Here is a 27,963-nt window from a genome sequence, read left to right as displayed (position 1 = left end):
CATTTAATTATTAGCTTATTAAATAATGTTTTATGCATTACATAATACATTTCTTTTTATAATAATGCATGTAAAATAATAAAGCATTTTGTATTAAATAGTTAGTGATTACAAACGTTTGACAAAGTTTTCGATTTTTTGTTTTGCTTTTGATGTCTTTAAACTACTGTAGTATGGCTTATGAATATTAAATAGTTCCTGTTGAAGTTGCTTGGCAACCTTCCTAGAGCGTCTAGGATCTTGTACACGCGCCAACTGATTATCGCGCATTCCTCCTGTCTGCTGGTTTTCACCCAATCAGGTACGAGTATTTGGCCAACGTGACGGCAACGCGATTAATATTCATTAGCTATTACTCTACCATAGTAGAGCTCGTAGTTGTTGTATGTACGCCAGGGGCCGTTAAGGGCTGGGTAGATAAACTCTGGCAGTGGCAGTTCGTACAGCATTAGTTTACAAGTTGTAGACTATACTGCAGTAACTGTGGCGATCTCCCTGCGTCCAGACATTAGAATCCGTACATCAGGTAAACATAAAACTTAAGCGAACTAAACTTCATGGCATTGCGCAATGCTTTGTACGGTGAACTTTGTACAGTAAACTTTGTGCTTTTGTTCTTTCAGAAGTGGCACAGTACGTTGTGTAATAATGTTTTCTGATCTGTTTTTAATTATTTTATTTTTTTTACCAGAAACGTATTATTTCTGAATAAAAGAAAATAAAACTAATTTCCAATGAAGAAGGCAGTGCTGTTTAGTTTGTGGGGTGGTGTTGTTACACCCCATCTTACCCAGGCATTTCAGAAGTTTGAAGAAACTACTGGTATTTCAAGGTATGTGACTTTTATTTGTTTGTTTGTCTATTTATTAAATATATTTAATAAAAAAATATATGCATGTATTATTTATTTATTTTATGTTGGTCTAGGGGTTTCATAAAGAGTGTGACTGCAAAACTTGGCAGTGAGAATGCACTGTATCGTTTGGAAAAAGGAAAAGTCACGGTGACTCAGGTCATTTTCACTCATTCATGAAATGCATTGATGCATATGGCATGACACTATGCAGGCAGTCTGCTTTAGTGCAACAAAAATATTTCCTGACGCATTATTGTTTTCACATATCAGATGATTCCTGAATTTGAAGCCGAGTGTCAGAAGGCAGCAGCCGATCAGGGTCTGTCTTTATCTGCCCAATTCTCAGCTCAGAAGCTTTTCAGTGACATTGGGCAGGCAGAATTCAACAAGCCAGTTCTTGATGCTGCAGCTGTCCTCCGTCGTCACGGTATGTTGTTTTTGCATTGCATCTTGAGCTGTTTTAAATGGATCTTTTATCTTTTTCTTCAAAGGATTTTTTTATTTATCTCTTAAAGAAATAGTGCATCCAAAAATGTAAGTTAGCCAGAACTTTACACACCCTCAGGCTATCCCAGATGTAGATTAGCATGTTTCTTCATCTGAAAAAAGTTGGAATGCAGTGAATGGGGGCCGTCAAAATGAGTCCAAACAGCTGTGAAATGGTGTAAACAGTGCTTGATCTGTGCACGTTGCATATTTTTCACTGGAGAAAACTGTGAAATTGGATTTGTTTCTTACAAACACACAGCTTTTGGCTTCTCAAGATGTTAATTGATGGACTGGAGTTTTCTTGTGAATTATTGTGATGTTTTAATCAGCTGTTTGGACTCTAGTTTTGACAGCACCCATTCACTGCAAAGGATCCACTGGTGGACAAGTGATGCAATGCTACTATTCTCTACATTTTTTCAGATGAAGAAATAAACTCATGACTAAATTTTTGGGTGAAATTTTCCTTAAGGGATTGCTACCTGTGTCCTGGCTAATATCTGGGTGGACGACACTGATCAGAGAGACGGCGTCGCTAGGATTCTCTCCGTTTTGGAGAGCCGTTTCGACCTGGTTGTGCGATCTTGCTATGCTGGTGTTAGAATCCCAGAGCCAGACATCTTTACCAATGCCCTCGAGAAGCTTGCAGTTAAACCTCAAGAAGTAAGTGCAGTAAATCATTTCAGAAAGTCTCCAATTGGAAATTGACAGCAGATTCAAAAGCTGCTAGTTTACCAAATGCTCTTATAATTGACTTGTTTAAGGCGGTCTGGCTGGATGTGGATGAAGAAAGTGTCAAAGCAGCTGAAGGTTTGGGAATGACGGCTGTTCAAGTCAAGGACATCACTGAGGCTCTAAAGGAAATCCAGAAGCTTACAGGAATAGAGGTAAGAAATTCTGACCTTAAATCACTGTAAAAATCATTTTTGAAAGTTAAAAAGAATCATCTTATAGTTTCCAGTGAAAAACCTTAAATTGAATTCCCTGTGTGACATTCGTCATTTAATGGTTTTAATGGAAAACTGTTAACAGGTCACTGGTGATCTTCAGCCACCTTCTTGTGATCCTGAAAATGTCTCTCATGGACATGTGAATATTAAGGTATTGCTTATGCTTATCTCTGTTTTATTTATGCTAAAGTTCACTGGCAGTGTGTTATTGATAGAAAAGGTCACGAGAAGGGTGTTCCTATGTTTTTCAGCCTGGCGTGAGGATCCACTATGTAGAAGTAGGAGACGGACCGCCTGTTCTCCTGTGCCATGGCTTCCCAGAGAGTTGGTATTCCTGGAGGTATCAGGTGAAGAACCCTTTTAACTGATGCAACTGAAATATAGGCCTTTGAAGGTAGTGAGATTATTGCGCGTCTGTCATAGCTCAGTCGGTAAAGATCAGGGCTGGTAACCCACAAGTGTCTGGCTTAAACACCAAAAGCAGTGATTCATGAGCTTTTACTATTATACCTCTGAATACGCCTCAAGGGGAATTGAATAATGGATAATGAAAGTAAAAACGAACCCTTTTCACAGACTTTGTTGACGTAATCAGTTATATTATGCAATCTTGCAACCTCTTTTGTGTTTTCATTTTTAAAAGATTGAATGTATATGTATAACTCTGTACTCTGTTTTATTACCTTGGAAGTAAATTTCAAAAACACAGCGGTTAAGGGAGTGAAGGCAAATATCTTTTTCAGCTTCTTTTTCTCTTCTGACTAGTGCTTTTTCCTCTTTTGGAAAGTCATAGAAATGTTTTTTCTTTTTCTGTTGCTGTTGAAAAAAATAATTGTTGTAGATTCCATTTACCACTGTTGAAGTTTACCCAACTGTGACGACTTGAGAACCTTGGATATTTAAAAAGATTCCATAGTGTAATGCTAGAGTTCTTTAACAATTCTAAATTACTTGTTGAGACATATCAGTGCTCCTTATTATTATTTCTCATACTTGGAATTTAAATCACCTAACATCCTTGCAACTGTGTAGCAATGTGCTGGCAACCACTTAAAACACAAGCGCCACTCACATATACAGTTGAGGTCGAAAGTTTACTTACATCTTGCAGAATCTGCAAAATGTTAATTATTGTACCAAAATAAGAAGGCTCATACAAAATGCATGCTATTTATTTTTATTTAGTACTGACCTGAATAAGATAATTCACATTAAAGATGTTTACATATAGCCCACAAGAGAAAATAATAGTTGAATTTATAAAAATGACCCCGCTCAAAAGTTTGCATACGCTTGATTCTTAATACTGTGTTGTTACCTTAATGATCCACAGCTGTGTTTTTTTTTTCAGGTCCCACTAATTATTAGGTTTTTCATCATTTTTTGTGTATTTGAACCCTTTCCAATAATGACTATGATTATGAGACAACTGAGGGATGCAACTATTACAGAAGGTTCAAACGCTCACTGGTGCTCCAGAAGGAAAAACGATGCATTAAGAACTGGGGGTGAAAACTTTTGAACAGAATGAAGATGTGTACATTTTTGCAGATAAGTCCATCAGTTGTCCTCAGCATGAAAAGATGGATCTCAAAATCATACAGTCATTGTTTGAAAGGGTTCCAGTACACAAAAATGCTGATGACCAAACAAAAAAAACAACTGTGGATCATAAACTTAAACATAAACTTTTGAACGGGGTCATTTTTATAAATTTTCTTTGTGGACTATATTTAAACATCTTTTATGTGAAATATCTTAACAACAGATTCTGCTAGGTGTATGTAAACTTTTGACCTCAACTGTACTTCAGCTGTTAACTTTGTTTATTATTTCTCAGATTCCTGCTTTGGCCGATGCTGGATTCAGGGTTCTGGCTCTTGACATGAAAGGCTACGGTGACTCCACTGCTCCACCAGGTCAGTTATAATTCTAAACAGTATGTTTCATGCTTAGTTTTTTCTTCCCATTTCTTTCACGTTATATTTACATTCACATTATCCAGTGATTAATTAAAGAGGAACAAAAACAAAGAGGAACAAAAGCGCTTTATCAAGGAGATAACTTTCACAGTATGTGTTATAATATACACATTGCCATTGTTTGATAATTAGATGAGGAAGCAAGCTAGAGACAAGGAGAATTTTTTGTGACTATGTATATGCATTGGTTTAGTAATGCGGGGTGGTTAAGTGCTTGCGAAAGTGGTCTTCAGCTACTTCGTGAAAGATTGTTTCAGCAGTTCGGGTGGAGGCTGGCAGCTCATTCCAACAGAGAGAAACAGAGAGGGTGAAGGTTTTGGCTTTTGCATTGTTGTGAAAGCACAAGAAGGCGTCACTTATTCAGTGACCTTAGTGTTAATGCATTCTCTCTCTCTAATTCACACCAGCTATTTTTCACTCTATCTATGCACACTAGATCTTGTTGTGAATAATTCATCTGTGCCTATGTTTCTAGTGATGCATGCAGGACTTCTCCAAATCATTTAGCCTTATAACTCACCCCTGCAAGCTTGCGTTCATCTACCTCCACTTTTAGGTTCAACGGCAGCATATCATGATCAACAAATGATGAATGCATTTATTGCGTTTGTCTACGTCACAATATGGCAGAAAAGATATGTCTTCTTCTGTTTCAGTGTGACATTTAACACTGCACTTGTTAAAAGTAATATTAGTGCTCTTTCATTGCAGTGTTAAACACAGAGTTAAAAAAAACTAAACAAAAAGTGAAACATATTAAAAGCTCTTTGTTGTGTTTCATAAGATTCTTAACCTATGACAACTACTAATTGCAATCTAGAGAATCAGCGCACAGCACAGGTTGTTTTTTAGTTGGATACTTCATTTTTGCTCACTGTTAATTAAAAATGCATAGTCTTTCCCAGGAAGTTGTCAGGGTAAAGTGTTTTTTTTTAATTGCATCCTGTGATCAAGGACGCTCGAGATACAATAAATAAGCAATTCCGGCTGGAAATTGATTTGCCTTTTAAACATAAGCAGTTATGTATAAGAGGTTACTTTTTGTTTTTGCAACATTTATACGTTTTGAAAACAGCTTGTTTTTTTTCTTTGACGTCAGCTATGGTTTTTAAGATGACCAGCAGTAACTATCGTTACTATTGGTAAGTTTGCAGCACAGGATGCTTTGACTTTGTTTGCAACAACATTCGATAGCCATTAAATCTGTGAATTATACCAAAGTCAATGCGTAAGTGAGAGATCCTGAAAACTGCTGCTCAGAGTTTGTTTTATACGCGTGTGTGTGTGCGCTACTTGCTCAAATGTCATGCTTTAGCTTTAAAAGCAGCATGAGTTTCCAGGTAACTGAAATAAATGCCCGGAGGGATTCTAGCACTCCAGTTCCCCTGTGATCGCTGCGGCATCATGCTGAGAATGAAAATGAGAAGTGCTTCTCTTTAGCATGTGCGTCAGGTCACTTCTCTGATGGGATTTGAAGTTTACATAAAGAACTGAGCGTGGAGTGACAGTGCATGTTTTGAACAAAGCGGTACGACAGGCTGTGCTGTGTTTTGAATATATTTATTTAAAGCCCTATTGCTTTTATAAAATAATTACAATGCAATACAAATATTAAGGCCATTTTTCATATAAAGCATTTTAATTAGGCAATTTATTAAATGTCCTTATGCTAGAATATATAATACCTGTTAATTAAAGTTTACAACTATGGTTTATTGTTATTATTAAACCACCCTGAATCAAATTTGCTGCATGAATGAAAGCCAGTACTTGTTTCTTATAAATATTGGAGTGCTGACTTCAAAATTAGTGCTTGTTTTCTTTTAGCATATCGTGCTTTCTCACAAAATATGATGCATTTTGTAGCATTTTTGCTTTTGACAACTCTTTATTATTGAATTCTTGTATTATCCTTTAATCCGCCACAAAGACATAATTCCTTTCTTCCTCTGAGCCAAATTACAACTATTTGTTCAATTCTCAGATGATTTTAACATGTATGAATGATTCTAAAGACATTATTTTAAGCTTAATCTTGATTTCAAGGTTACAATTAAGACCGGTCTCAGAAGAAAATGCAAACATGCTATTTGGCAGACTTTAAATATACCGGTTTAGTACACTAAAAGTTTTATAAAATACATAATATGTAAATGTATTTGTAGTGTACTTAGCATGAAATAAATGTATTTTAAATACATTTTAGTGTATTTATTTTTCACTAGGGAAGTTATTAAAGACAGTAAATGAATTTTTTGAACATTTTTGAACATGGATTATTTGAACAATTAAAAACACATTTGACTTGTTATTTTGATAAGTGCATTGATATCTGTATATAAAATGAAACATCTTGTTATTATTGCCATATAAAAAGATACAGAAGATAGAATAAGCTCTGTTTTATTCCCATCTGTTTATGCAGACATTGAGGAGTATTCTCAAGAACAAATCATGCTGGTAAGTAAACGAACCCATGTAAATTTATAGCAAAACTGATGTTATGTTGTCCAAATTAATAATTTAATCTTTCACTCTTGGCCTTTTAGGATCTGGTGACATTTTTGGATAAAATGGTATGTACAGTTTTTACTTTCAAACATGTATATAACTACAGGATTACTGAAAATATCAAATATACAAAATATCATGATACACGTGCGTTTATATTTTCTTACACCCCTAATCAATTCCAAGTTTTGCATAGAAACGACCAGATGCCCAATTTTCTGTCGTAGGTTTGTTTCATAAATAAAGGCCCAGACGGCTGTATTAATCAGGTTTAGTCTTGTCTGAATGTAGAGACATTTTTCATACATTTCCAGTGTCGTTCATTATCAGACAACTGATCTCTCTCTGCTCTTTAGCACATCTCAAAATAGGATTGTGGGTTGAACTGATACACTGTACTGAAGCTAAATGCTGTAAAAAAAAAAAAGCTCAGAGAGCAGTTCCCCTTTTTTCAAGGCATTTCATATGAATACAGTGCTCTTTTTTCAGGCTGTCAGGACATACTGTATGATTGTATGATAAAAATGTTGTCTGTGTTGTGATTCAGATAAGTACTTCAGCTTGGGTGAATGTGTAGATGCAAGTGTTAGGGTCGTTTTTGCACATTAGCCTCCGAGTTTATTAAAAGCATCACACAACTGAGAGTCCAAGACCTCAAACGGATGAGGCGCCATTTTTAAAGGTGTGTTCAACCGTTTTTAGTTTGTCTACATTTAGACAAGCAGATTCTGCAGTGCAGATAACATATAATTTGCATTTGGTTAGTGGAATAAAACACAAACGTGGTGCAACCACTAAATGCATTTGTCCGCAACTATATGCATGTGTTTTGCTGCAGAGAAAACAACCAAACAAACAGGAACTGGTTTTGCTCTGTATAATGTGAAGGAATATCACATGAATTTTTTGAATGTGACCAGTCTTGACCAGACTAGATGAGCATCCTTTAGCTTCACAGGATGTCTCTTTCAACATGTTCTTTGTCAAGCAGTGAGATTTCATCCTGTAGGCCTCATGAAGTGCATTCATCAGTGTCTTTGGTCCCATTTGTCTTGAGGTGGCCATGGACTTTGAAAAGATCATGCTTTATGACTCTTGACTGTAAATATGAAAGGTTATGCTACGTGTAAGGTTAACTATTATTAGAGTATTTTGGCAGCAAAGTTGCTCTAATTCAGCTTTTGTGCAGCTGTGCAAATTGTTTGTGTGGAAAGAAATGAAATAGTTGGTCATCAAGTGTGCTTGACCAATGCTGTTTTGTCTTCTTTTGTTGTGGTAGAGCATACAGCTCTTTGAAAAGCTTTGTTGTGCATGATTGAGGAAGAACTGTACTACTGAATGCAGTCGACAAACCTGGAAGTGCACTACATACAGTAGTATGCGAATGCCCCCTTCTTAATGCTACAGCATGCAATTGTATTCTAGATAATTGTGTTTGCTTTCTGTTTTTTCTATTCCACAACGTTTATATTTTATATTTACATTACATTTGCATTTATCATTTAGCTGATGCTTTTATTCAAAGCAACTTACAAATGAGGACAATAGAAGCAATCGAACAAATAAAAGATCAACAGTATGTAAGTGCTGTGACACAGTGCATGTTTTTTTAGATAATGCCTCAGTGCAGAAAAAAGAAGGGTCACGTAGAAATTATTTACTCGGTCTGTTGCATGGTTATTATCCTAAGACTAAGACTAAAGCAATTAAAAACATTTTTTTAATTGAAATAAATCAGAAAATATAAATATTTGATGAAAAATTGAATAAAAAATAGTTACTAATTACTAACTATAAATAAATAAACTAAAACTGTAACTAAAATAAAATATATATATATATTAAAAATTAAGAGTGATACTTAAAAATTTCAAAAGCCCATGACAAAATTAATAATAATAAAAACTAAGAACAAAAAAAAGCACATTTAAAATATTATATACTTTCATAGTATAAAAATAATAGTAAAATAACGGTGGTTAATAACGGTGCAAAAGCACAAAGCCCATTACTGTATGTGTCTAAATGGGACAAATCCCTGTATTCATGGTCAACATTTATTGAAAAGTCTTTCCAGAAGAGTAGAAGATATTAGCAAGCAATAACTTATTATAAAGTCAATCAGTCAAACTTTTATTACAGACTCAAGGTCCAAATTTAAAAGATAGCAGGAAAACATATACAACCCATAACATCTATCACACACAATAAAGACAAAATAGAGCAATACCAATGTCTCCACAGCTTTGACTGATACTGTATAATACAAACCCTTATATTTGATAGACCCACAATAACTCATTGTTAAAAGCATTAAGCCGGCAGATAAATCTATACATAAGATTTTGTAGCAGTGCTTTAAAAGTGCATTCACAAACATTTCACTTGCACTATGCCATCTGGGTCTCCTTAGTAAAATTCTCTTCGCCTCATTTGAACAGAAACTAAACTTACGTAAAAGTATATTTGCCTGTGTATACATCATGCGCCGTTGCCTTTCAGTGTCCTCATCATCTGTCATGCGCTCAGTGATAAATTGTCCAAGGTATTTTACTTTCGCACATACAGTAAGACTTGATCTGGACAACTTAAAAACTGGAAAATGTATACTTTTATCCTTCTTAGTTCCGCAAATCCTAATCAAAAGCTGTTGAAGCCCAGCACTACTAGGACTGAACACAAGAAGATCATCTGCATACATAATATGATTCACTAAAATATTCCCGATCATACACACAGTTTTACAAGCATTCAAGCGTTCAGATAGATCATCCAAGTAAAGATTAAACAGAGTTGGGGACAAAATTATATGCTTTTGCTCATATATTGTACAAATTAAAACAATTTGCAATGTTTGTCAACCAATCAGAATTAAGATTTTGACAAGGTGACGTGTATGAGAATGGTGTGTGACACTAAGTTTATTTCCCATAAGGCAGTATAACAAAATGGGCGGCTGGCCATCACAGTGCTGTGAAAGAGGTCATTATCCTTTAATTACCTACTACAGTTGGTGGTCTAATCATGTAAATAAGGCAAAGAGAAACACAAATCATTGTGCTAGGGGAAGTGATCTGCGATTTTTAGACTCTGTATGGGATTGAGACAAACAGAAACTGGCCCGGCACTGCTTATTTAGAACCATTTTGCTGTCCTGACTTGGTTTCAAAATGATGTGAATTATAAATATTTATTTATTTATTTATTTATTTATGTATAATTTATTTATTTATTCATTAATAACCTGTGTTTGTTTGTTTATTTATCACCTTTAGCAAGTGTATTTTTATTTATTTATTTTTAATTTTCATTAATGTAGTTGTTGTGGACCTGGGTTTGTTTGTTTATTTATCACCTTCAGCTAATTTATTTATTTATTATTATTATTATTATTATTACTATTTTTTTTTTTTTTTTTTTTTTTTTTTTATTAATGTAGTTGTTGTGGACCTGGGTTTGTTTGTTTATTTATTTATCACCTTCAGCAAATGTATTTATTTATTTATTTTTAATTTTCATTAATGTAGTTGTTGTGGACCTGGGTTTGTTTGTTTATTTATCACCTTTAGCAAATTTATTTGTTTATTTATTATTATTTTACTTTTTTAAATTTTCATCAATGTAGTTGTTGTGGACCTGGGTTTGTTTGTTTATTTATCACCTTCAGCAAATGTATTTATTTATTTATTTATTTCCTCAAGTTTATTTATTTAGGTTTTTGCCCTCATTTCAATGAGTTAAATTAAAAGCTTAATTGAAAATAATCATGAAAATACATGCAAATATTGCGGTGTAAAAAATGTTGTAGTTTTGAACTTTGGTTTGTTTGTTTGTTTTTTACCTTTAGCAATTTGTACTTGGAAGGAAAAAATAATTGAAAATAAGAGGTTAATTTGAAATAATCATAAAGGTAGATTATTACAAAAAAATTAATTAATCCTAAAATAGTATGTATAATTTCATAGTTTTCTTAGATTTTGGACTGAAATATGATTCCTCATATCAGTTCCTTTTGAAATGCACCCACTTGTAGCGTGTTCATTATTGCATAGATGAGTTTATGTTTTTGTCTTTCTGCTCTGCAGGGCATCCCTCAGGTGACTCTGGTGGGTCACGATTGGGGCGGTTCTCTGGTGTGGAACATGGCGCAGTTTCATCCTGAGAGAGTGAGGTATTGCATTTCAGTAAGAGTCATTAACAAAATGATTCAAGACAAGAGTGTTATGAGTGTTGGTTTATTTTATTTTCTGTTATGCACAGTGGACAGAAATGCACACTTTTGCTTCCCATGCTAATTGGTTTGTTTTGACATGCAGGGCCGTGGCGTCTCTCAACACACCCCTTTTTCCTGTGGATCCAAAAACAAATCCAGTGGAGAAACTCAAAGCCATACCGATCTTTGATTACCAGATCTATTTCCAGAAGCCTGTGAGTGATTATCAATGCTGCATTTCTTATATATATATGTACACACTACCAGTCAAAAGGTTTTGAACAGTAAGATTTTAATTGTTTTTAGAGAAGTCTCTTCTGCTCACCAAGCCTGCATTTATTTGATCCAAAGTACAGCAAAACCAGTAAAATTTTTTAAATATTTGTACTATTTAAAATAACTCTTTATTTGAATATATTTTAAAATGTAATTTATTTATTCTGTGATTTCAAAGCTGAATTTTTTGCATCATTACTCCAGTCACATGATCTTTCAGAAATCATTCTAATATTCTGACTTGCTGCTCAAAAAACCTTTATTATAATTATTATGTTGAAAACAGCTGAGTAGAATTTTTTCAGGTTTCTTTGATGAATAGAAAGTTTAGAAGAACAGCATTTTTTTCTGAAATATGTATATTTTATAATGTTATAAATGTCTTTATCATCACTTTCGATCAATATTAAGCATCCTTGCTAAATAAAAGTATTGATTTATCTAATTTATTTGATGCTCAAACAATAATAATCAATGATGTGCTAAAAACAGTCATCATACCTTAGCATTTTTGTTAATTGAAGTAAATTAGAAATATTAGATGACTTAAACTTCAAAAACTTTTCAATTAGTTGCCAAAGCAAAATTTAAAATTTTAGTTTAAGATGAATTACTAAAATGACTAAAACTAAAACTTTATGTAACTTTAAACTAAAAACATGACTTTATATAAAATTACTAAATTAAAATAAAAGCTGAAAATATAAAAAACTGAAAAGCTCATTCAAAATATCAAATAATATTAATAAATACTAAAACTAAAATTGTAGTATTTTTATCATTTACTTGATACTGAATATTTAACTTTGATCACAGGAATAAATTACATTTAAAATATATTCAAAAATATATATTTAAAAATATTTCACAATATTAAATATAATGCAGGCTTGGTGAGAAGAAGAGAATTCTTTAAAAAAGATTAAATCATTACAACTTTCATATAATTATTAATTTTATATATTATAATTATAAATTTATCATAATATATAATTATAGTATAATATTGTTTCAGATCATATTTTAGTATATATTTATATTGTATATTTTTTAATATTAAATTATATATATTAATAACTCTTTACAATATGGTTATGTTTAACGTTTCAACATGAATCAACAATGAAAAATTAATGTTAATTTCATTATTTACTTGAACATTATTAAAATCTGTTAATATTACTAATATAATAATAATAATATTAACATCAACAATTATAATCCTACACACACACACACACACACACACACACACATACTGTATATATAAAAAAGTTAATGAACTATTATATTATATTACATTGTGTTATTTTATATTATAATAAATTACATTATCCTAATGGACCTTTATATTTATTTGTGCTTTTTTATCTCTTATATCAGGGAGTCGCAGAGGCTGAACTGGAGAAAAACCTTGAGCGAACCTTCAAACTGATGTTCATTCCAAGTAGTGACGCTGTAAGTTTCTAAATTAAATTTTACATGTATTAAATGAATATCATTGGCGTTAGATGTAAAGCTTTTTTATACAGTGTCCGTCCATATTGACCATGTCTATCAAGCTCAGAAAGGAAAAAAAAACCCATAGTAGTAGGCTTTGTGTCAGTGTTATTTTTAATGTGGTAAATGATCTTTAAAAGGGGCTACTGGTCACTTGTGAGTATTAATGATGTTAATAGATGACAAAGATTTTCTCAAGATCATAATCATGCATGTACTTTAAAAAGTAATTCAAAAAATTATCATTCATGTTGGACTACCAAACATCTTGACTGAGCACGATCTTTGTGCATAAGTAAAATTCTCCCTTCATCTGAAGTGACACGGTTATTTGTGTCACTTCAATGTTTACATTGCTTATCGCCGGCATCAAAAAGCCAGCGCTGATGGAGATCAAAGAGGCGAAGCGTGCGGTCGGTGCTGAATGACCCGGCATCATAATGAGGGCCACTTAAAGGGCTCCCATCCGGGACTCTGATCCCGGACTAATGAATCACAAGCGGCAGGCTGGCCATCGCTCAGCCTCAGGTAGCCACACGCTGCATCCTAATGAGTGCGTAGGCCGTGGTGTCGGGGCAGACGGGGATCTCTAGACACAATCCCCTTCTGCTGCTTTACGTCCCACCGATAAAACCAGGAAATCACTAAAGAGGAGGGAGACACAAGTGACTAATTGCATTCACAAGTATCAATGCCATTTAGACTCTGTGATATGGTTTCTTTATATGTAAATCTGGGATTTTTGGACCATTTTATGGTCCACCAGGTGAAAATTGTAAGTCTGATCGCTTAGAAAAGTAATAGCACAGATTTCCTCAACCAGTTGCACATTTTTTTAGGTATAATTATAAGTAGCAGCACCTTTTAAAAAGGAAAAGACGTAGTCTCTTATTACAAAGGAAGGACTGTATGAAAAATTCTGACCTGAGCTATATTTAATAACCAGATTATTAAAGAGAAACACAATAGAAATCACATAGTAATGTGCTAAAAACAGTCAGAATACATTAGCAACGTCATTTTTGTTATTGAAATAAATCAGAAATATTAGATGATTTATGCTTCAAAAACTTTTTTTTTGTTTCAGTTAGTTGCCAAAGCAAAATTTCAAATTTTAGGTTAAGGTGAATTACTAAAATTAATAAAACTAAAACTGAAATAAAATTTAAAGATAAACAGAAATATAAAAAACAGAAATTTATATAAAATTACTAAAATAAAAATAAAAACTAAATAAAAACTAAAAAAGCTAATTCAGAATAATATTAATAAATACTAAAACTAAAATTGTAGTATTTTTTTTAATATTTTGAATTAGCTTTTCTTTTTTTATTATTTCTGTTAGTTGCCAAAGCAACATTTCTATTTAATTTTTAAGTTAAAGTATTAAAACTACTAAAGCTACAACAGAAATAAAAAATAATTAAAAATAACAAAAATAAAAATAAAATACATAAAATTACTAAAACGTAAAAAATGTAAAATTTAAATCTATAAGCAAATTCAAAATATTAAATAATATAATAAAAAACTAAACCTGAAATAAAATTAAATATGAACAGAAATATAAAAAACAAATGTAAAAATATTATAAAAGTAATTTGAAATATCAAATAATATTAATAAATACTAAAGCTATTTCAGTTAGTTGCCAAGACAGCTTTTCTGTTTCATTTTTAAGTTAAAGTACAATTTTTTTTTAGTAAAACTAAAAATGAAATAAAAATTAATTAGAAATGAATAAAAAATAAAAATACATAAAATTACTTAAAAAATGTAAAAATATAAGCTAATTCAAAATATTAAATAATATAATAATAAAAAAACTAAAACTGAAATAAAAATTAAATATAAAGAGAAAAACATAAATCTACATGAAATGATTACAATTAAAATAAAAACTGAAAATATAAAAAAGGTCATTTAAAATGCCAAATAATATTAATAAATACTAAAACTAAAATTATAGTATTTATTAAAATTTTGAATGAGCTTTTGTTTTTATATTTTTATTTTTCATTTTATTTATTTCAGTTAGTCATCATTAGGGATAATTTCTGAAAAATTAAAATATAAAAACAAAAGCTAATTCAAAATATTAATAAATGCTTATAATCATATGTAAATAATACTAAAATATTACTGGCAACCACCTAAAACATCTCATCTATTCTCTGCAGAAGTCATTCCCTAGCACTGCTGGAGTCTGCCAGAGAGGTAAGAAAGTACATGAAACTATGCATTTTAATTATTTGATGAACAATGGAGAATTATTGGCAGCATCATTAGCATCATATTGCTTCTGATTTAGTTCAGTGTTTTTGTATTGAGAAATGAATGCATGTTTGATTTGAGTCATACTCGAGAAGAATGGTACAAACTGTTCGAGCACTGAGCTTCATAAGGCTGCACGACTACACTGGCCTTACCGTTTTGTTTTCTTTGTCTTTTTTGTTGATCAGGTGGATTGCTTGTGGGGTCGCCCGATGATCCGCCCCGCAGTTCTATTCTGAGCGAGACTGCGCTGAAGTACTATGTTCAGCAGTATACAAAGAACGGCTTCAGGTACACTAAACAAATGGGTCCAAAATGTGCATCATATTTATGTGTCTTCCTGTGCAAAATGTGATGTGTTTATGTGGAAGGGCAGATGAGATTTTCTCACACACAGCAATTTTATTTAAATATTTTATAAGTAACTAGATAAAAAAGTTCATCAGGACAAATCTGACCAGAAAGTTTGAAAAAGTTTGAGAAGATCGTAAGTTTTAAAAGTTTGATGGTTTTCAGTTTGATATAGATTGAAATTTAATGTATTTTTAAAGGTTAAAGCTTGGATGATTTAAAGGCAAAACAGTCTGTCAGATAGGTAGATAGATAGCATGTTGTTAGCATGATTAACGTGTAGTTAGCATGTTTCTAACATGATAAGCAAGTTACTAGCGTGTTGTTATCATGTTTTAGCATGATTAGCAAGTTACTATCATGTTGCTAGCATGATTAGCAAATTACTAGCATGTTGTTTGCATGATAAACATATAGTTAACATGTTTCTAACATGATTAGCAAGTTATTAACATGTTTAGCATGTATGTTACTAACGTGTTGTTAGCATGATTAGTATGTTGTTAACATGACTTAGTTGGCATGTAGTTAGCATGTTTATAGCATGATTAGCAAGTTACTAGCATGTTGTTAGCATGATTAACATGTAGTTAACATGTTTTTAACATGACTAGCAAGTTACTAGCATGAAGTTAGCATGTTTAGCAAGTTAATAGCATGATTAACATGTTGTTATCATGTTTTAGCATGATTAACATGTTTCTAGCATGATTAACAAGTTACTACCATGTTGCCAGCACTGTTTATAACATGATTAGCATGTCGCTAGCATGTTTCTAAAATGATTACCAAATTACTAGCATGTTTTAGCATGGTTAGCAAGTTACTAGCATGTTTTACACATGATTAGCAAGTTACTACCATGCTGTTAACACGTTTCTAGCATGATTAGCAAGTTACTAACATGTTGCTAGCCTGGTTCTAACATGTAGTTAGCATGTTTCTAAAATGACTACCAAATTACTAACATGTTTCCAACATGATTAGCAAGTTACCAGCATGTTTCTAGAGTGAGTAGCAAATTACTAGCATATTGCTAGCAAGTTTCTAGCATGTTGGTATCATATTTTAACATGATTAGCATGTTTCATTAGCAAGTTACAAGTATGTTTCTAGCATGATTAACAAGTTACTAACATGTTACTAGCATTGTTTATAACATGGTTAGCATGTTGCAAGCATGTTTCTAGAATGATCAGCAAAGTACTAGGATGTTTTAACATGATTAACAAGTTACTACCATGTTTCTAGCATGGTTAGCAAGTTACTAGCATGTTGCTGGCATGTTTCTAACATGATTAGCAAGTTACTAGCACGTGTCTAGCATGATTAGCATGTTGCTAGCATGTTTCTAGCATGATTAACGAGTTATTAGCATGTTTTTAGAGTGAGTAGCAAGTTACTAGCGTGTTTCTAACATGATTAGCATGTAGTTAGCATGTTTCTAGTATGATTAGCAAGATACTGGCATGTTGCTATCATGTTTCTAACATAATTAGCAAGTTACTAGCATATTGCTAGCAAGTTTCTAGCATGTTGTTATCATGTTTTAACATGATTAGCATGTTTCATTAGCAAGTTACAAGTATGTTTCTAGCATGATTAACAAGTTACTAACATGTTACTAGCATTGTTTATAAAATGGTTAGCATGTTGCAAGCATTTTTCTAGAATGATCAGCAAAGTACTAGGATGTTTTAACATGATTAGCAAGTTACTACCATGTTTCTAGCATGGTTAGCAATTTACTAGCATGTTGCTGGCATGTTTCTAACATGATTAGCAAGTTACTAGCACGTGTCTAGCATGATTAGCATGTTGCTCACATGTTTCTAGCATGATTAACGAGTTATCAGCATGTTTCTACAGTGAGTAGCAAGTTACTAGCATGTTTCTAACATGATTAGCAAGTTACAAGCATATTGCCAATAAGATACTAGCACGTGTCTAGCATGAGTAGCAAGTTACTAGCATGTGTCTAGCATGATTAGCATGTTGCTCGCATGTTTCTAGCATGATTAACGAGTTATTAGCATGGTTCTACAGTGAGTAGCAAGTTACTAGCATGTTTCTAACATAATTAGCAAGTTACTAGCATATTGCATATTGTTTCTAGCATGTTGTTATGTTTTAGCATGATTAGCATATTTCTAGCACGATTAACCAGTTACTAACATGTTACTAGCATTGTTTATAACATGGTTAGCATGTCACAAGCATGTTTCAAGATGATTAGCAAAGTACTAATATGTTTTAACATGATTAGCAAGTTACAAGCATATTGCCAATAAGTTACTAGCCGTGTCTAGCATGATTAACATGTTGCTAGCATGTTTCTAGAGTGAGTAGCAAGTTACTAGCATGTTTCTAACATGATTAGCAAGTTACAAGCACGTGTCTAGCATGATTAGCATGTTGCCAGCATGTTTCTAGCATGATTAACGAGTTATTAGCATGTTTCTAACATGATTAGCAAGTTACAAACATATTGCCAATAAGTTACTAGCACGTGTCTTGCATGATTAGCGTGTTGTTTAGCATGGTTAGCAAGTTACTAGCATGTTGCTGGCATGTTTCTAACATGATTAGCAAGCTATTAGCATGATTTTAGTTGCTAGGCTTGGCTAATGATAGATAGATTAAATGAGTTTAAATGGATTAGAAATAGTACATAGAAGGGAAGCTTGAGTTAGTCTCAAGGGATTCTGGATTCTGGCCAATGTAAGTATGGGATATTTCCGGTTTTAGGAAAACCATAAGTCTGATTAGTTAGAAAAGATATAGCACACGCGGTCAGATCGGTCTGAAGAGCTGGGCTGAGTTTGGAGTTTATAGGGTTAAAACTCAAGTTAGAGTCAGAAATGTAGTCTCAGAAAAAGAATAATAATAAATAGCACTATTTTTGTGGTATATTCTTCCAGTGAATAAAGGAAATCATGTGGGTTTGAAATGACTGAATGTTTGTGAGCTAAGCCTTTAAACGTGAGGCACTGATAATGAATGCATGCTCATGCACGTGACATAGGTGACATGTTGTCACTGAGGGTCTGGTTTTGTCTCAGGGGTCCTCTGAACTGGTACCGTAATGGGGAGAAGAACTGGCGTTGGATGTGTTCCAGGCCGAGGGGCAAGGTAAGTGTCCTCACCGCGCTCCTGCTCTCTGACACCATCACTGTCAGAAATACCCCAGTGCTCGTTATTCCAGCAAATCCAGAAATATGCATCCTGAGCGAGCAGATGGCGCCTGTTCCCTTTGCCCCAACATCCGCTTCTCCATGACGAGCTGAAGTGCTTAAACTCTGGCTGCATCACTCATAAATCCTTATTAGACTGGTTCTTCTTTAAAATCAGTTGCATTTAAACACAAATACCGATGCATATTAATTGATTGATGCTGCAAATGCAATCAAAGTTGATATTAAAATAACATTGTGATTATCTTATGAAACTGTTGCATTTTTTTAAGTCAGTTCCTTAGGACTGTCAAAACTTGTTAAAAAAAAGTAAATGAATTAAAGTGCTTCTGTCATCACAGATCATGATGCCAGCTTTAATGGTGACCGCAGGAAAGGACCCTGTTCTTCTGCCAGCTTTTGCCACAGGCATGGAGAACCTGGTGAGACAGCGACTTTATTATTCTTCTGTTATGTTAATGCTGCATTCACGTCGTGTTGTAATTACCATAATTAAGATTTAGAGTTGTTCATGTCCTCAGACTCAGATTTATGGAAGCTTATTTACAGCATGGAATAAAACTAAAAAGCGCTTTTTTTATCTCACAAATTCTTACAATTTTGAGAGCAATTGTTCAGAAAAGTCAAATTTGTAAGACAAACTCAGAAATCTTTCTTTTGTACAATTCCAAGTTTACGTCTCACAATTCTGTATCTCGTAATTCTGAGAAGAAGAGTTAGTATTGTGAAATATAAACTTGCAGTTGTGAGTAAAAAGTCAGAACAGTGAGTTTCTGTATCTCAGTTCTGATAAAAAAATAGTCAGAATGATATAAATGTGTGTATAAACTTCAAACTATGAGGGAAAAAAGTTTATATCTTGCAATTCTGAATTCAACATTTTTAATTTTTATTCAGTTACCTTCATGTACTAAAATAACTAAAATAAACCAGAAATTCATTTAAATTTCTTTCAAATTAAATTAAATGTTATTAATTTTTTTTGTTTAATTAAAATTAATGAAAATATATGTAGACATATTTAAAAATGACAAAAACATTACTATAACAAAATAACTAGAACTTCAATTAAAATGAAAATAAAAATATATATATATTAGTTAAAAATATTTACTGTTGTGACATTATTTTCACAAAACAAATCATCATGGACCTAAAATAGGCTTAATTTTCTTCATGCAAGAAACGTAATATACAGTTTTGTTTTAGATATATACGTTTTTGTTTATTTATTTATACTTTATGCATACCCCCTTTTATTTGGCTGAAATATGACCCAGACATGTTTTTGGCATGTTAAAATATTTGAAATATACAATCAGCAGCAAATTGCATCATGTTGAAAGCATGTTTCCGTTTCTCAGCTCTGATAAAAATAGTCAAAATGATATAAATGAGATATAAACTTGGAATTGAGAGGAAAAAGTTAGAATTCTTAGTTTATATCTTGCAATTCTAAATTCTGAATTTTTATTTAGTTAACTTGATCTACTAAAATAACTTAAAATAAAAAGAATTTAATTAAATTTTCTTTTTAAATTAAATTAAATTTAGTTTCTGTATTTAATTAAAATTAATTAAATTATAATATATAATTAAATTAAATTATATATAGACAAAATTAGTAAAACTAACAAAAACATTCAACAGAATTACTAGAAATTTAATTAAAATGAAAAAAAAAAAAATATATATATATATATATATATATATAATTAAAAATATTAACAAAAGCTGTAATATTATCTTAATGATACTAAAACACTGTTGTGACATTATTTTCGCAAAACAAATCATCATGGACCTAAAATGCAAGTAAGGTAATATACAATTTTGTTTTAGATATATACGTACTTATTTGTTTATTTATTTATACATTAAGCATTTTTATTTGGATGAAAGACATTCAGCAGCAGATTGCATAATGTTGAAAGCATGTCTAAGTTCTGATAAAAATCGTCTTGGAATTATGAGGAAAAAAAGTGAAAATTCTAAGTTTAATATCTTGCAATTCTGACGTTTTTTCCTCAAAATTGCAATAAAAATTCAAACTTTGAATTGTGAGAAAAAAGACAGAATTCTGACTCACGATTTAGATTCCCCCCCTCAGAATTCTAAGTTTATATCTCAAAATTCAAATTTTTGAATTTCAGAATTGGAATATACGAGTAACAGTCACTTTTTTATTTCATTCTCTGGCGGAAATAAGCATCCTCACAAATTATTAGTGTCGTACAGTAGAATTGTTCATGTAAGCTGACCTGATGTCTTGTATGTTTCTGTCTGAAGATCCCCAACCTCACCAGAGGCCACATTGAGGAGTGTGGACACTGGACTCAGATGGAAAGGTAAGATTTCCTGGAAACCGATGTTTGTATTTCCTCCGAAAAATGATGCCACTTACAGAGATGCTGTCATTAGATTCACTGGAAACTGATGTTTGTGCAACTGTTTTTCCACTGAAAACATTATGCCACTTACAGAGGATGATGTCTTTGAAGAACTGGCTTTTTGTTTGTTTTTACACAAGACTAACATGTGGAAAGTGATATTAAGAACACAGGAAACAAAATGAATTGTTTACCAGTTTAACAATATTACCAATTTATTTTAAGAAAGAAAAAGATGTATATAATAATCTTAATAAAACACCATTTTAGAAGTTTATTTTTAAAATATCACATCTTAAAAATATCACAGCTTAAACCAAAATAGTGAAATTATTACATCTTCACCCCTAATTGTGATACTTGAGAATCTAATATGATTTGCGCTTTCATAAATTGACTTTATTTTATCCATGATGGGGACATGAAATTGTACTGCATAATAAGAATGATTCATTACAGATATACTGACATTAAACTTAATCAAAACTCATAGAGCGACAAGTTACATGTCTGAATGGCTCTAAAATTACATGGTGCTGTTTAAATGTCAGCAAGGTATCAGGAATACTTGGTTTCCGGGAAAATTGGAGAACAAAAATAATTGACGGACTGTCTGACCTTTTGTACTTTAGTGGACTGTTGTTATATGGGGAGTGTAATAATTGATCGAATAAAATAGGTTAATACAATGTCAGGTTAGGTTAGCTGGATTAGCTGCTCTTAGATTGCATAAGATATGGCCTACAATGCATGTTTGAGTTTTATATTTTCTGAAACGTGTGCATCCTTCTTCTTGCCATCATTATTTGTCCTGACTCTCCTGACTTTCAGAGCAAAAGCTTATATCAGTAAATACTTTCATTTTCATTGTACTTAAACAGCAAATACCAGGAGATTCTCATGAAAACTCTCTCCAAAAAAAAAGTAATATGTTTTTTAACATTTTTTAAAATAATAATAATAATAATAATAATTAATATATATATATATATATATATATAATTTAAAAAAATGTTAAAAAACATATTACTTTTTTTTATTAGGGCTGTCAAACGATTAATCACGATTATTCAAAATTATATATAAATGTAAATATATATACATAAATATCTTTATATGCATGAATGTGTGTGTAATTATAAATACATAACAAATATACACAGTACACACATATATTATGTAAACACTAACTTATGCTGGATGTGCATCTGACAGCCCTAATATATATATATATATATATATATTTTTTTTTTTAATATTTATAAAACATTTGAACAAAAACTAGCATCTTAATAATACTAAAAATACTGTTGTTACAAAACAAATCATCATGGACCTAAAACAGGCTTGATTTTCCTCATGCAAGAAACGTAATATACAATTTATTATGTTTATTTATTTGTCAGTTTATTTGTTTGCATATACCTTTTTTTATTTGGCTGAAATATGACCCAGACATGTTTTTGGCATGTTAAAATCTTTGAAATATACAATCAACAGCAAATTGCATCGTGTTGAAAGCATGTTGAGGATGCTTGTGTCAAAACAGTCGACTCGACAGACTATTATTTTCTGGAAGACTATTGTTCATTGCCATTTATAAGCCTTTTAGTGTAGTAGCATGTGTTACCATTCAGCATTTTTTTAACAGAGGAGAGTGTTTACCATCAGTACTGCTGTAGACATTCAGTTTTAAATGAAGGATTGCTCAGATCCAGGGTTTCCATCATTGAACGGGGTCAGGGCGGTGATTGTACAACACCATCAGCTCGGTCAACCAGTCAATCACATAAATAACAGCAATGTGACACTGATGGAAAGATCCAGCTCACCTCAAGGTTAAACCACCATATAGAGGAAAAACATCCCTCTTATATGTCATTTAAAAGATACAAACCCAAAAACACTTCAAATCTTATCTCATAAAGCAGGATGAAGAAAGCATCCAGGTCACATTTCACCCAATAATCAACAGAAAGAAATGAGGTTGCATATTATACTGTTGGTTTATATGATAAGAGACTTCAGTAGAGGAAGATTAGCATTAAGTTTTTAAACATTTGCCCATTTCCAGGAACTACAGTCGTGAACTACAGTCGTTAACAACTGTCCACAGCCCTTTTCATGTGCATATGGCAAAATTAACTTGGTTTTTGCGAAACTGACTTGCTAAAAATGACCCACAGTTGTTGGTTGAAGGGTGAAATGTACTTTACATACCCTTTAAAGTGGAGGAAAAAAAGGAGAAGTCCACTTCCAGAAAAACAATTTACAGATAATGTACTCACCCTCTTGTCATCCAAGATGGTTATGTCTTTCTTTCTTCTTTGCATGTTCACTTTGCAAAGACTACGTCGGTACTTCTGCAGCGATGATATTAAAAAGTATATAAATTGTATTGTTTTTATGCATATAACTGATCGTTTCGTTAGATAAGACTGGGATCATTTACAACCGCATTTGTGATCGTTTGAAGCCGCATTTAAACTGCATTTTGGAAGTTCAAACTCGGGGCACCATATCAGTCCATTATATGGAGAAAAATCCTGAAATGTTTTCCTCAAAAAAACATTATTTTTTTTCGACTGAAGAAAGAAAGACATGAACATCTTGGATGACAAGGGGGTGAGTACATTATCTGTAAATTATTGCTCTGGAAGTAGACTTGTCCTTTAACTAAAGCTGCAAAAAAAAAAAAAGAAAAAAGAAATGAAATTGAAATATACAATAAATATTAAGTAAAACATAAAAATTAAACATTTTATTTCATATATATATATATATATATATATATATATATATATATAATTTTAGATTTTTATTGATATTTATATAATAGATTTTTGATATATTTGATTCTCACTTTTGAATGATTTTCTAAAATAAAAATAATAATTGTGTATGGATAATTGAAGTCAGGGTTTTGGTATCCTTAACTAAAGCTAAAATCATAAAAAAAATAATAATACATTAAAAAATAAAACATTCATTAATTGAGATATAAAAGTAACATTAGCTAAAAACAATAAACAACAAAAAAACACATTTTATTTCATATATGTGTGTGTGTGATTCTTTTACATTTTTTTATATATTTATATTATTGATTTTTTTATAGATTTGATTCTCACTTTTTAATGATCTTTCTAAAATCAAATCAAATAAATAAATACAAAAAATTATAATAATCTGTCTATCTATCTGTCTGTCTGTCTGTCTATCTATCTATCTATCTATCTGTCTATCTAATTTATTTATTTTTGCATATGTCCTTTAAAAAATAAACTTATTCCAAAGGAAAACAATTATTTTTCTTACCCCACTGGTAGATTTTTCTTGTTTTAACCTTAAATTCACTTCATTTTGCTAAATTTTTCTGACAACAAGACTTACAAATTCATGTCATTTATGTCAGTGTTTCCTGAATTCACCTTAGATGTTTGTGCTGGAAAACATGACAGAAATACTTCATTAAATGATTTTGTCTATCTTCTCAAAGCTCATCTGTATGACAGTGGTTTTATGGTAATGTCCTTGTCGTGTGGTTAATGTTCTCTAATTAGCCGTCCTGCTATCAGAGCAGTGTGTGATTTAACCGTCCTCTCCGCACTGACCCGAGAGCTCGATAACGCAACCCCTGCAGCCGTAAATTATTTTAACGTCTCTTGACCCGTCCACCTCTGTCACCCTCTCCACCCTCCGCTGAACTTCAGTAATCAATAGATGAACGCTGACATTCTGAACCTGTCAGAAAACGCCTTGCTTCATTTTCCAAAACAGGCCATGTGACGTGACCCCGTGACCCCGTAAGACAATGACACCCTGTTAAGTGAGAAGGATTTTTATACACATGGGTCAGAGTGTTTTTTCTCTTGAGAAGCTGGTTTGTGGTGGCTATCTTTCGTTTGAAAATGTGTTTACTGAGCTTTGTTAAATATGTTGAGATTTAAATAGCAAAACCAAACACTGTTTTATTTATTTTTTTTTTTTTGAAAAATCAAACTGTGAAGTATTAAAGCTAAATATGTCCTAATCCTGCAGATATGAATTATTCCTCAAATCATGAGTAGCTTTACTAACTCTGTAAAGCCTGACATATACAATAATATTCAGAAAAATCAATTTTTTTTTTATTTGAACTGTTTATTGATCCTATAGTCAAAATATTTTATACATGAGGCTTTTATGGCTCATATAATATGATGTAATGAGAATATGGATGTAAAAAACAGTTTTATTCAGATGTTGAAACTAAGAAACAATAAGCAATTAGATGCAGATGCTAATATTCTATGATGAATAGCTTTTGATAGCTTGTATTTATCAATGAAAACAAACTTTATATAGCAGATACTTACATAAAACAATATAAATATCAGTTGTAACTTTATATCTGTCAATCAGTGTTGGCAAGTCTAGGTTTTCCCGCGAAATTGGGCTACTTTAACACTGTTACCGCAGGGTTGTTTTTTATGTCTACCGATTTTAGCGACCCCAATAATGTGATATTTAGCCCCTGGAATGCTAATTTTACCAGGGGAACCATGCAAAACAATGTGTATTTTACCCCTGGAACACTATTTTTACTGGGGGAAATGCTTAGTTTGATCAAAACATAGGATGTAATGCAATCAAACATGATTAAATAATAATAATAATAATTAATAAACAAGTAAATTTATTAATCAATTAAATAAAATCCAAAATAAAAATAAATACATAAAATATATTATAATAAAATAATAATAATAAAATATTAATAGTAATTAAGTCAACCTAAATCAGGGTTATTATTAATTAAATCTAAAATAATAAAAAATCATTAATTAAAATAAAATAAATGTTAAATGTTAAATTAAAAAAAATCATTTTCATTTATTTTAAAATTTAAGTACTTAAACTAAAACTAAAAACTAAAACTTAAAACAATATAGACATTAAAAGAGAATAAAAATTACAAAAATAAATTCTAAGTGAAAAAAATTAACAAAAACTAGTAAAGTACACTGCTATTCAAAGTTTGGTATCAGTACGATTTTTAACGTTTTTAATGTAGGCTCTTATGCTTATCAAGGCTGTATTTGTTTGATCAGAAATACAGAAAAAACAGTAATATTGTGAAATATTATTGCAATTTCCAGTATTGGTTTCCTATTTTAATATACTTTAAAATATAACTTATTTCTGTGACGCAACACTGAATTCTCATCAGCCATTACTCCAGTCTTCAGTGTCACATGATCCTTCAGAAATCATTCTAATATGCTGATTTATTATCAGCTTAATGTTACGTTTTTCTTGATTAAAATGATAAAAAGAACAGCATTTATTCAAAATAGAAAGTTTTCTAACAATGTAAGTCTTTGCTATCACTTTTTATCCATTTAACTCAACCTTGCTGAATAAAAGTATTAATTTCTTTAAAAAAAAAAAAAAAAAATAATAATTTACTGACCTCAAATGTTTAAATAGTAGTGTATATTGTAACAAAAAAATCTATTTTGAATAAAAAATGTTTTCTATTTTGTTTTTAATTTATCAAAAAATTCAGCTTTGCTTCACAGGAATAAATTACCTTTTAAAGTACATTAAAACAGAAAAATGGATTTTTAAATTGCAATAATATTTCACAAAATTAGTTTTTTTTTTTCTGTATTTTTGATCAAATAGTTTATAATGATACTAAAGTAATACTGAAGTTCCTTCAGTCCAGTAAATGGACTGCAGTAAAAATCTCTCAAAATTTTTCTGACAATAAAAATGTTATTCTTTATAAAATATGTAAAAAAAAAAAATCTCCACAGCAAAAAGACACATGAACTTTTGCTGAAGATGAAGTTGTACGATTGCACTAAAATGGCCTTTTATCGTGAAAAAAATTAAACTATCAATCAGACAGTCAAACAGAAAGCATGTAGTAGATTGAGTTTTAATCATGTTGATTATTTAGAGGCCTTACTCATATTATGCTTTCAATATGATCCAGTAGGCTTTAACCCTCATCATGAGTCAATAGTACTAGAAAGCATCACTAATTATTTTAATGCCACAGTCATTTGAGGTTATATGACATGATCAGATCTCTTTTTCCTCTTCTGTCTTCAGGCCTGCAGAACTCAATAAAATCCTCATCTCCTGGCTGAAGGAAGCACACCAGAAGGCCTCTATCCCTGTTCATCCCAAGTTATGAGAGCATGATCTTCATTTAACTACCCGTGGGTTAACGAATGGCCAGCTAAAGTGCACTAATATCCCAGCTTGTGATTGCATAATTATAGTCCACTGTCATGTGAGTGGAGTTTGTACTTTTCATATGAAGTGTTTTGTAATGCACCACAATGATGAAGAACCGGCAATGTTTATTTACACTGTGCAAATAGCTCAAATAACTTGCTCATATATTCCACCTTTTATACAATCATTTCTGTTTACATTTCCTGTGAGCAGCATCTGTTACTGTTTGCACTTGTAAAAAGCCACTGCCTTTTTAACATAATAGTGATGCAAATCACATTTATCATGAATTGTTTTTATTAACAGCTTTGCTTTGCAAAATAAAAACCAATAAATAATCCTTTGCATTATCATAAACCAGTCAGTACTGCTTTGTACAAGAATAATCAATAAAATATTAATATTTGTGACCAATATTGGCCAGAACAGTTACTCTTAATTGATTAGCGACATCAGCCAATAAATTAATTTGACAATTTCTGTACACGTTATCTGCTATCACTATATTTTAGTAATAATGGGTCAGAAAGAATTTTGCATAAAAAAAAAATAAAATGCATTAAATGCATCAAAAGTGAACATGAAGACTGAAATTTATAATGTTGCAAAAGGTTTCTATTTCAAATAAATGCTGTTCTTTTGAAACTTATATTCATCAAAGCATCCCGAAAAAAAATAAAAATTACCACACTGTGCAACTGTTTTCAACTAATAATAACAATCATGTTTCATAAGCAGCAAAT

The 27,963-nt window shown here is 31.6% G+C and overlaps 1 protein-coding gene across 1 annotated transcript; it reads left to right on the top strand.

The window, feature by feature from the left end:
• The first annotated feature begins 363 nt into the window (after nt 1–363).
• Nucleotides 364–27,634, top strand: ephx2 (epoxide hydrolase 2, cytoplasmic). Its single transcript, XM_051133594.1, has 20 exons — nt 364–526; nt 692–832; nt 928–1,012; nt 1,127–1,283; nt 1,818–2,008; nt 2,110–2,232; nt 2,378–2,446; nt 2,547–2,642; nt 4,136–4,214; nt 6,703–6,737; nt 6,827–6,853; nt 10,874–10,959; nt 11,105–11,216; nt 12,661–12,735; nt 14,958–14,994; nt 15,240–15,342; nt 18,465–18,534; nt 18,938–19,018; nt 20,886–20,944; nt 27,092–27,634. Exons 2-20 carry the CDS (start codon nt 735–737, stop codon nt 27,174–27,176), a joined length of 1,668 nt encoding a protein of 555 aa, XP_050989551.1. The 5' UTR covers nt 364–526; nt 692–734; the 3' UTR covers nt 27,177–27,634.
• Nucleotides 27,635–27,963: the final 329 nt, after the last annotated feature.

The sequence above is a fragment of the Labeo rohita genome, chromosome 17 (assembly GCF_022985175.1).
Source record: "Labeo rohita strain BAU-BD-2019 chromosome 17, IGBB_LRoh.1.0, whole genome shotgun sequence".
Classification (NCBI taxonomy): Eukaryota; Metazoa; Chordata; class Actinopteri; order Cypriniformes; family Cyprinidae; genus Labeo; species Labeo rohita.
This window is presented reverse-complemented; position numbering and strand designations above follow the sequence as displayed.

Coding starts and splice junctions, on each gene's coding strand:
- ephx2 (XM_051133594.1), top strand. CDS start 735: ATGAAGAAGGCAGTGCTGTTTAGTTTGTGGGGTGGTGTTGTTACACCC. Junction 4,215..6,702: donor TGACTCCACTGCTCCACCAG/GTCAGTTATAAT, acceptor CTGTTTATGCAG/ACATTGAGGAGTATTCTCAA. Junction 6,854..10,873: donor TGACATTTTTGGATAAAATG/GTATGTACAGTT, acceptor TCTGCTCTGCAG/GGCATCCCTCAGGTGACTCT.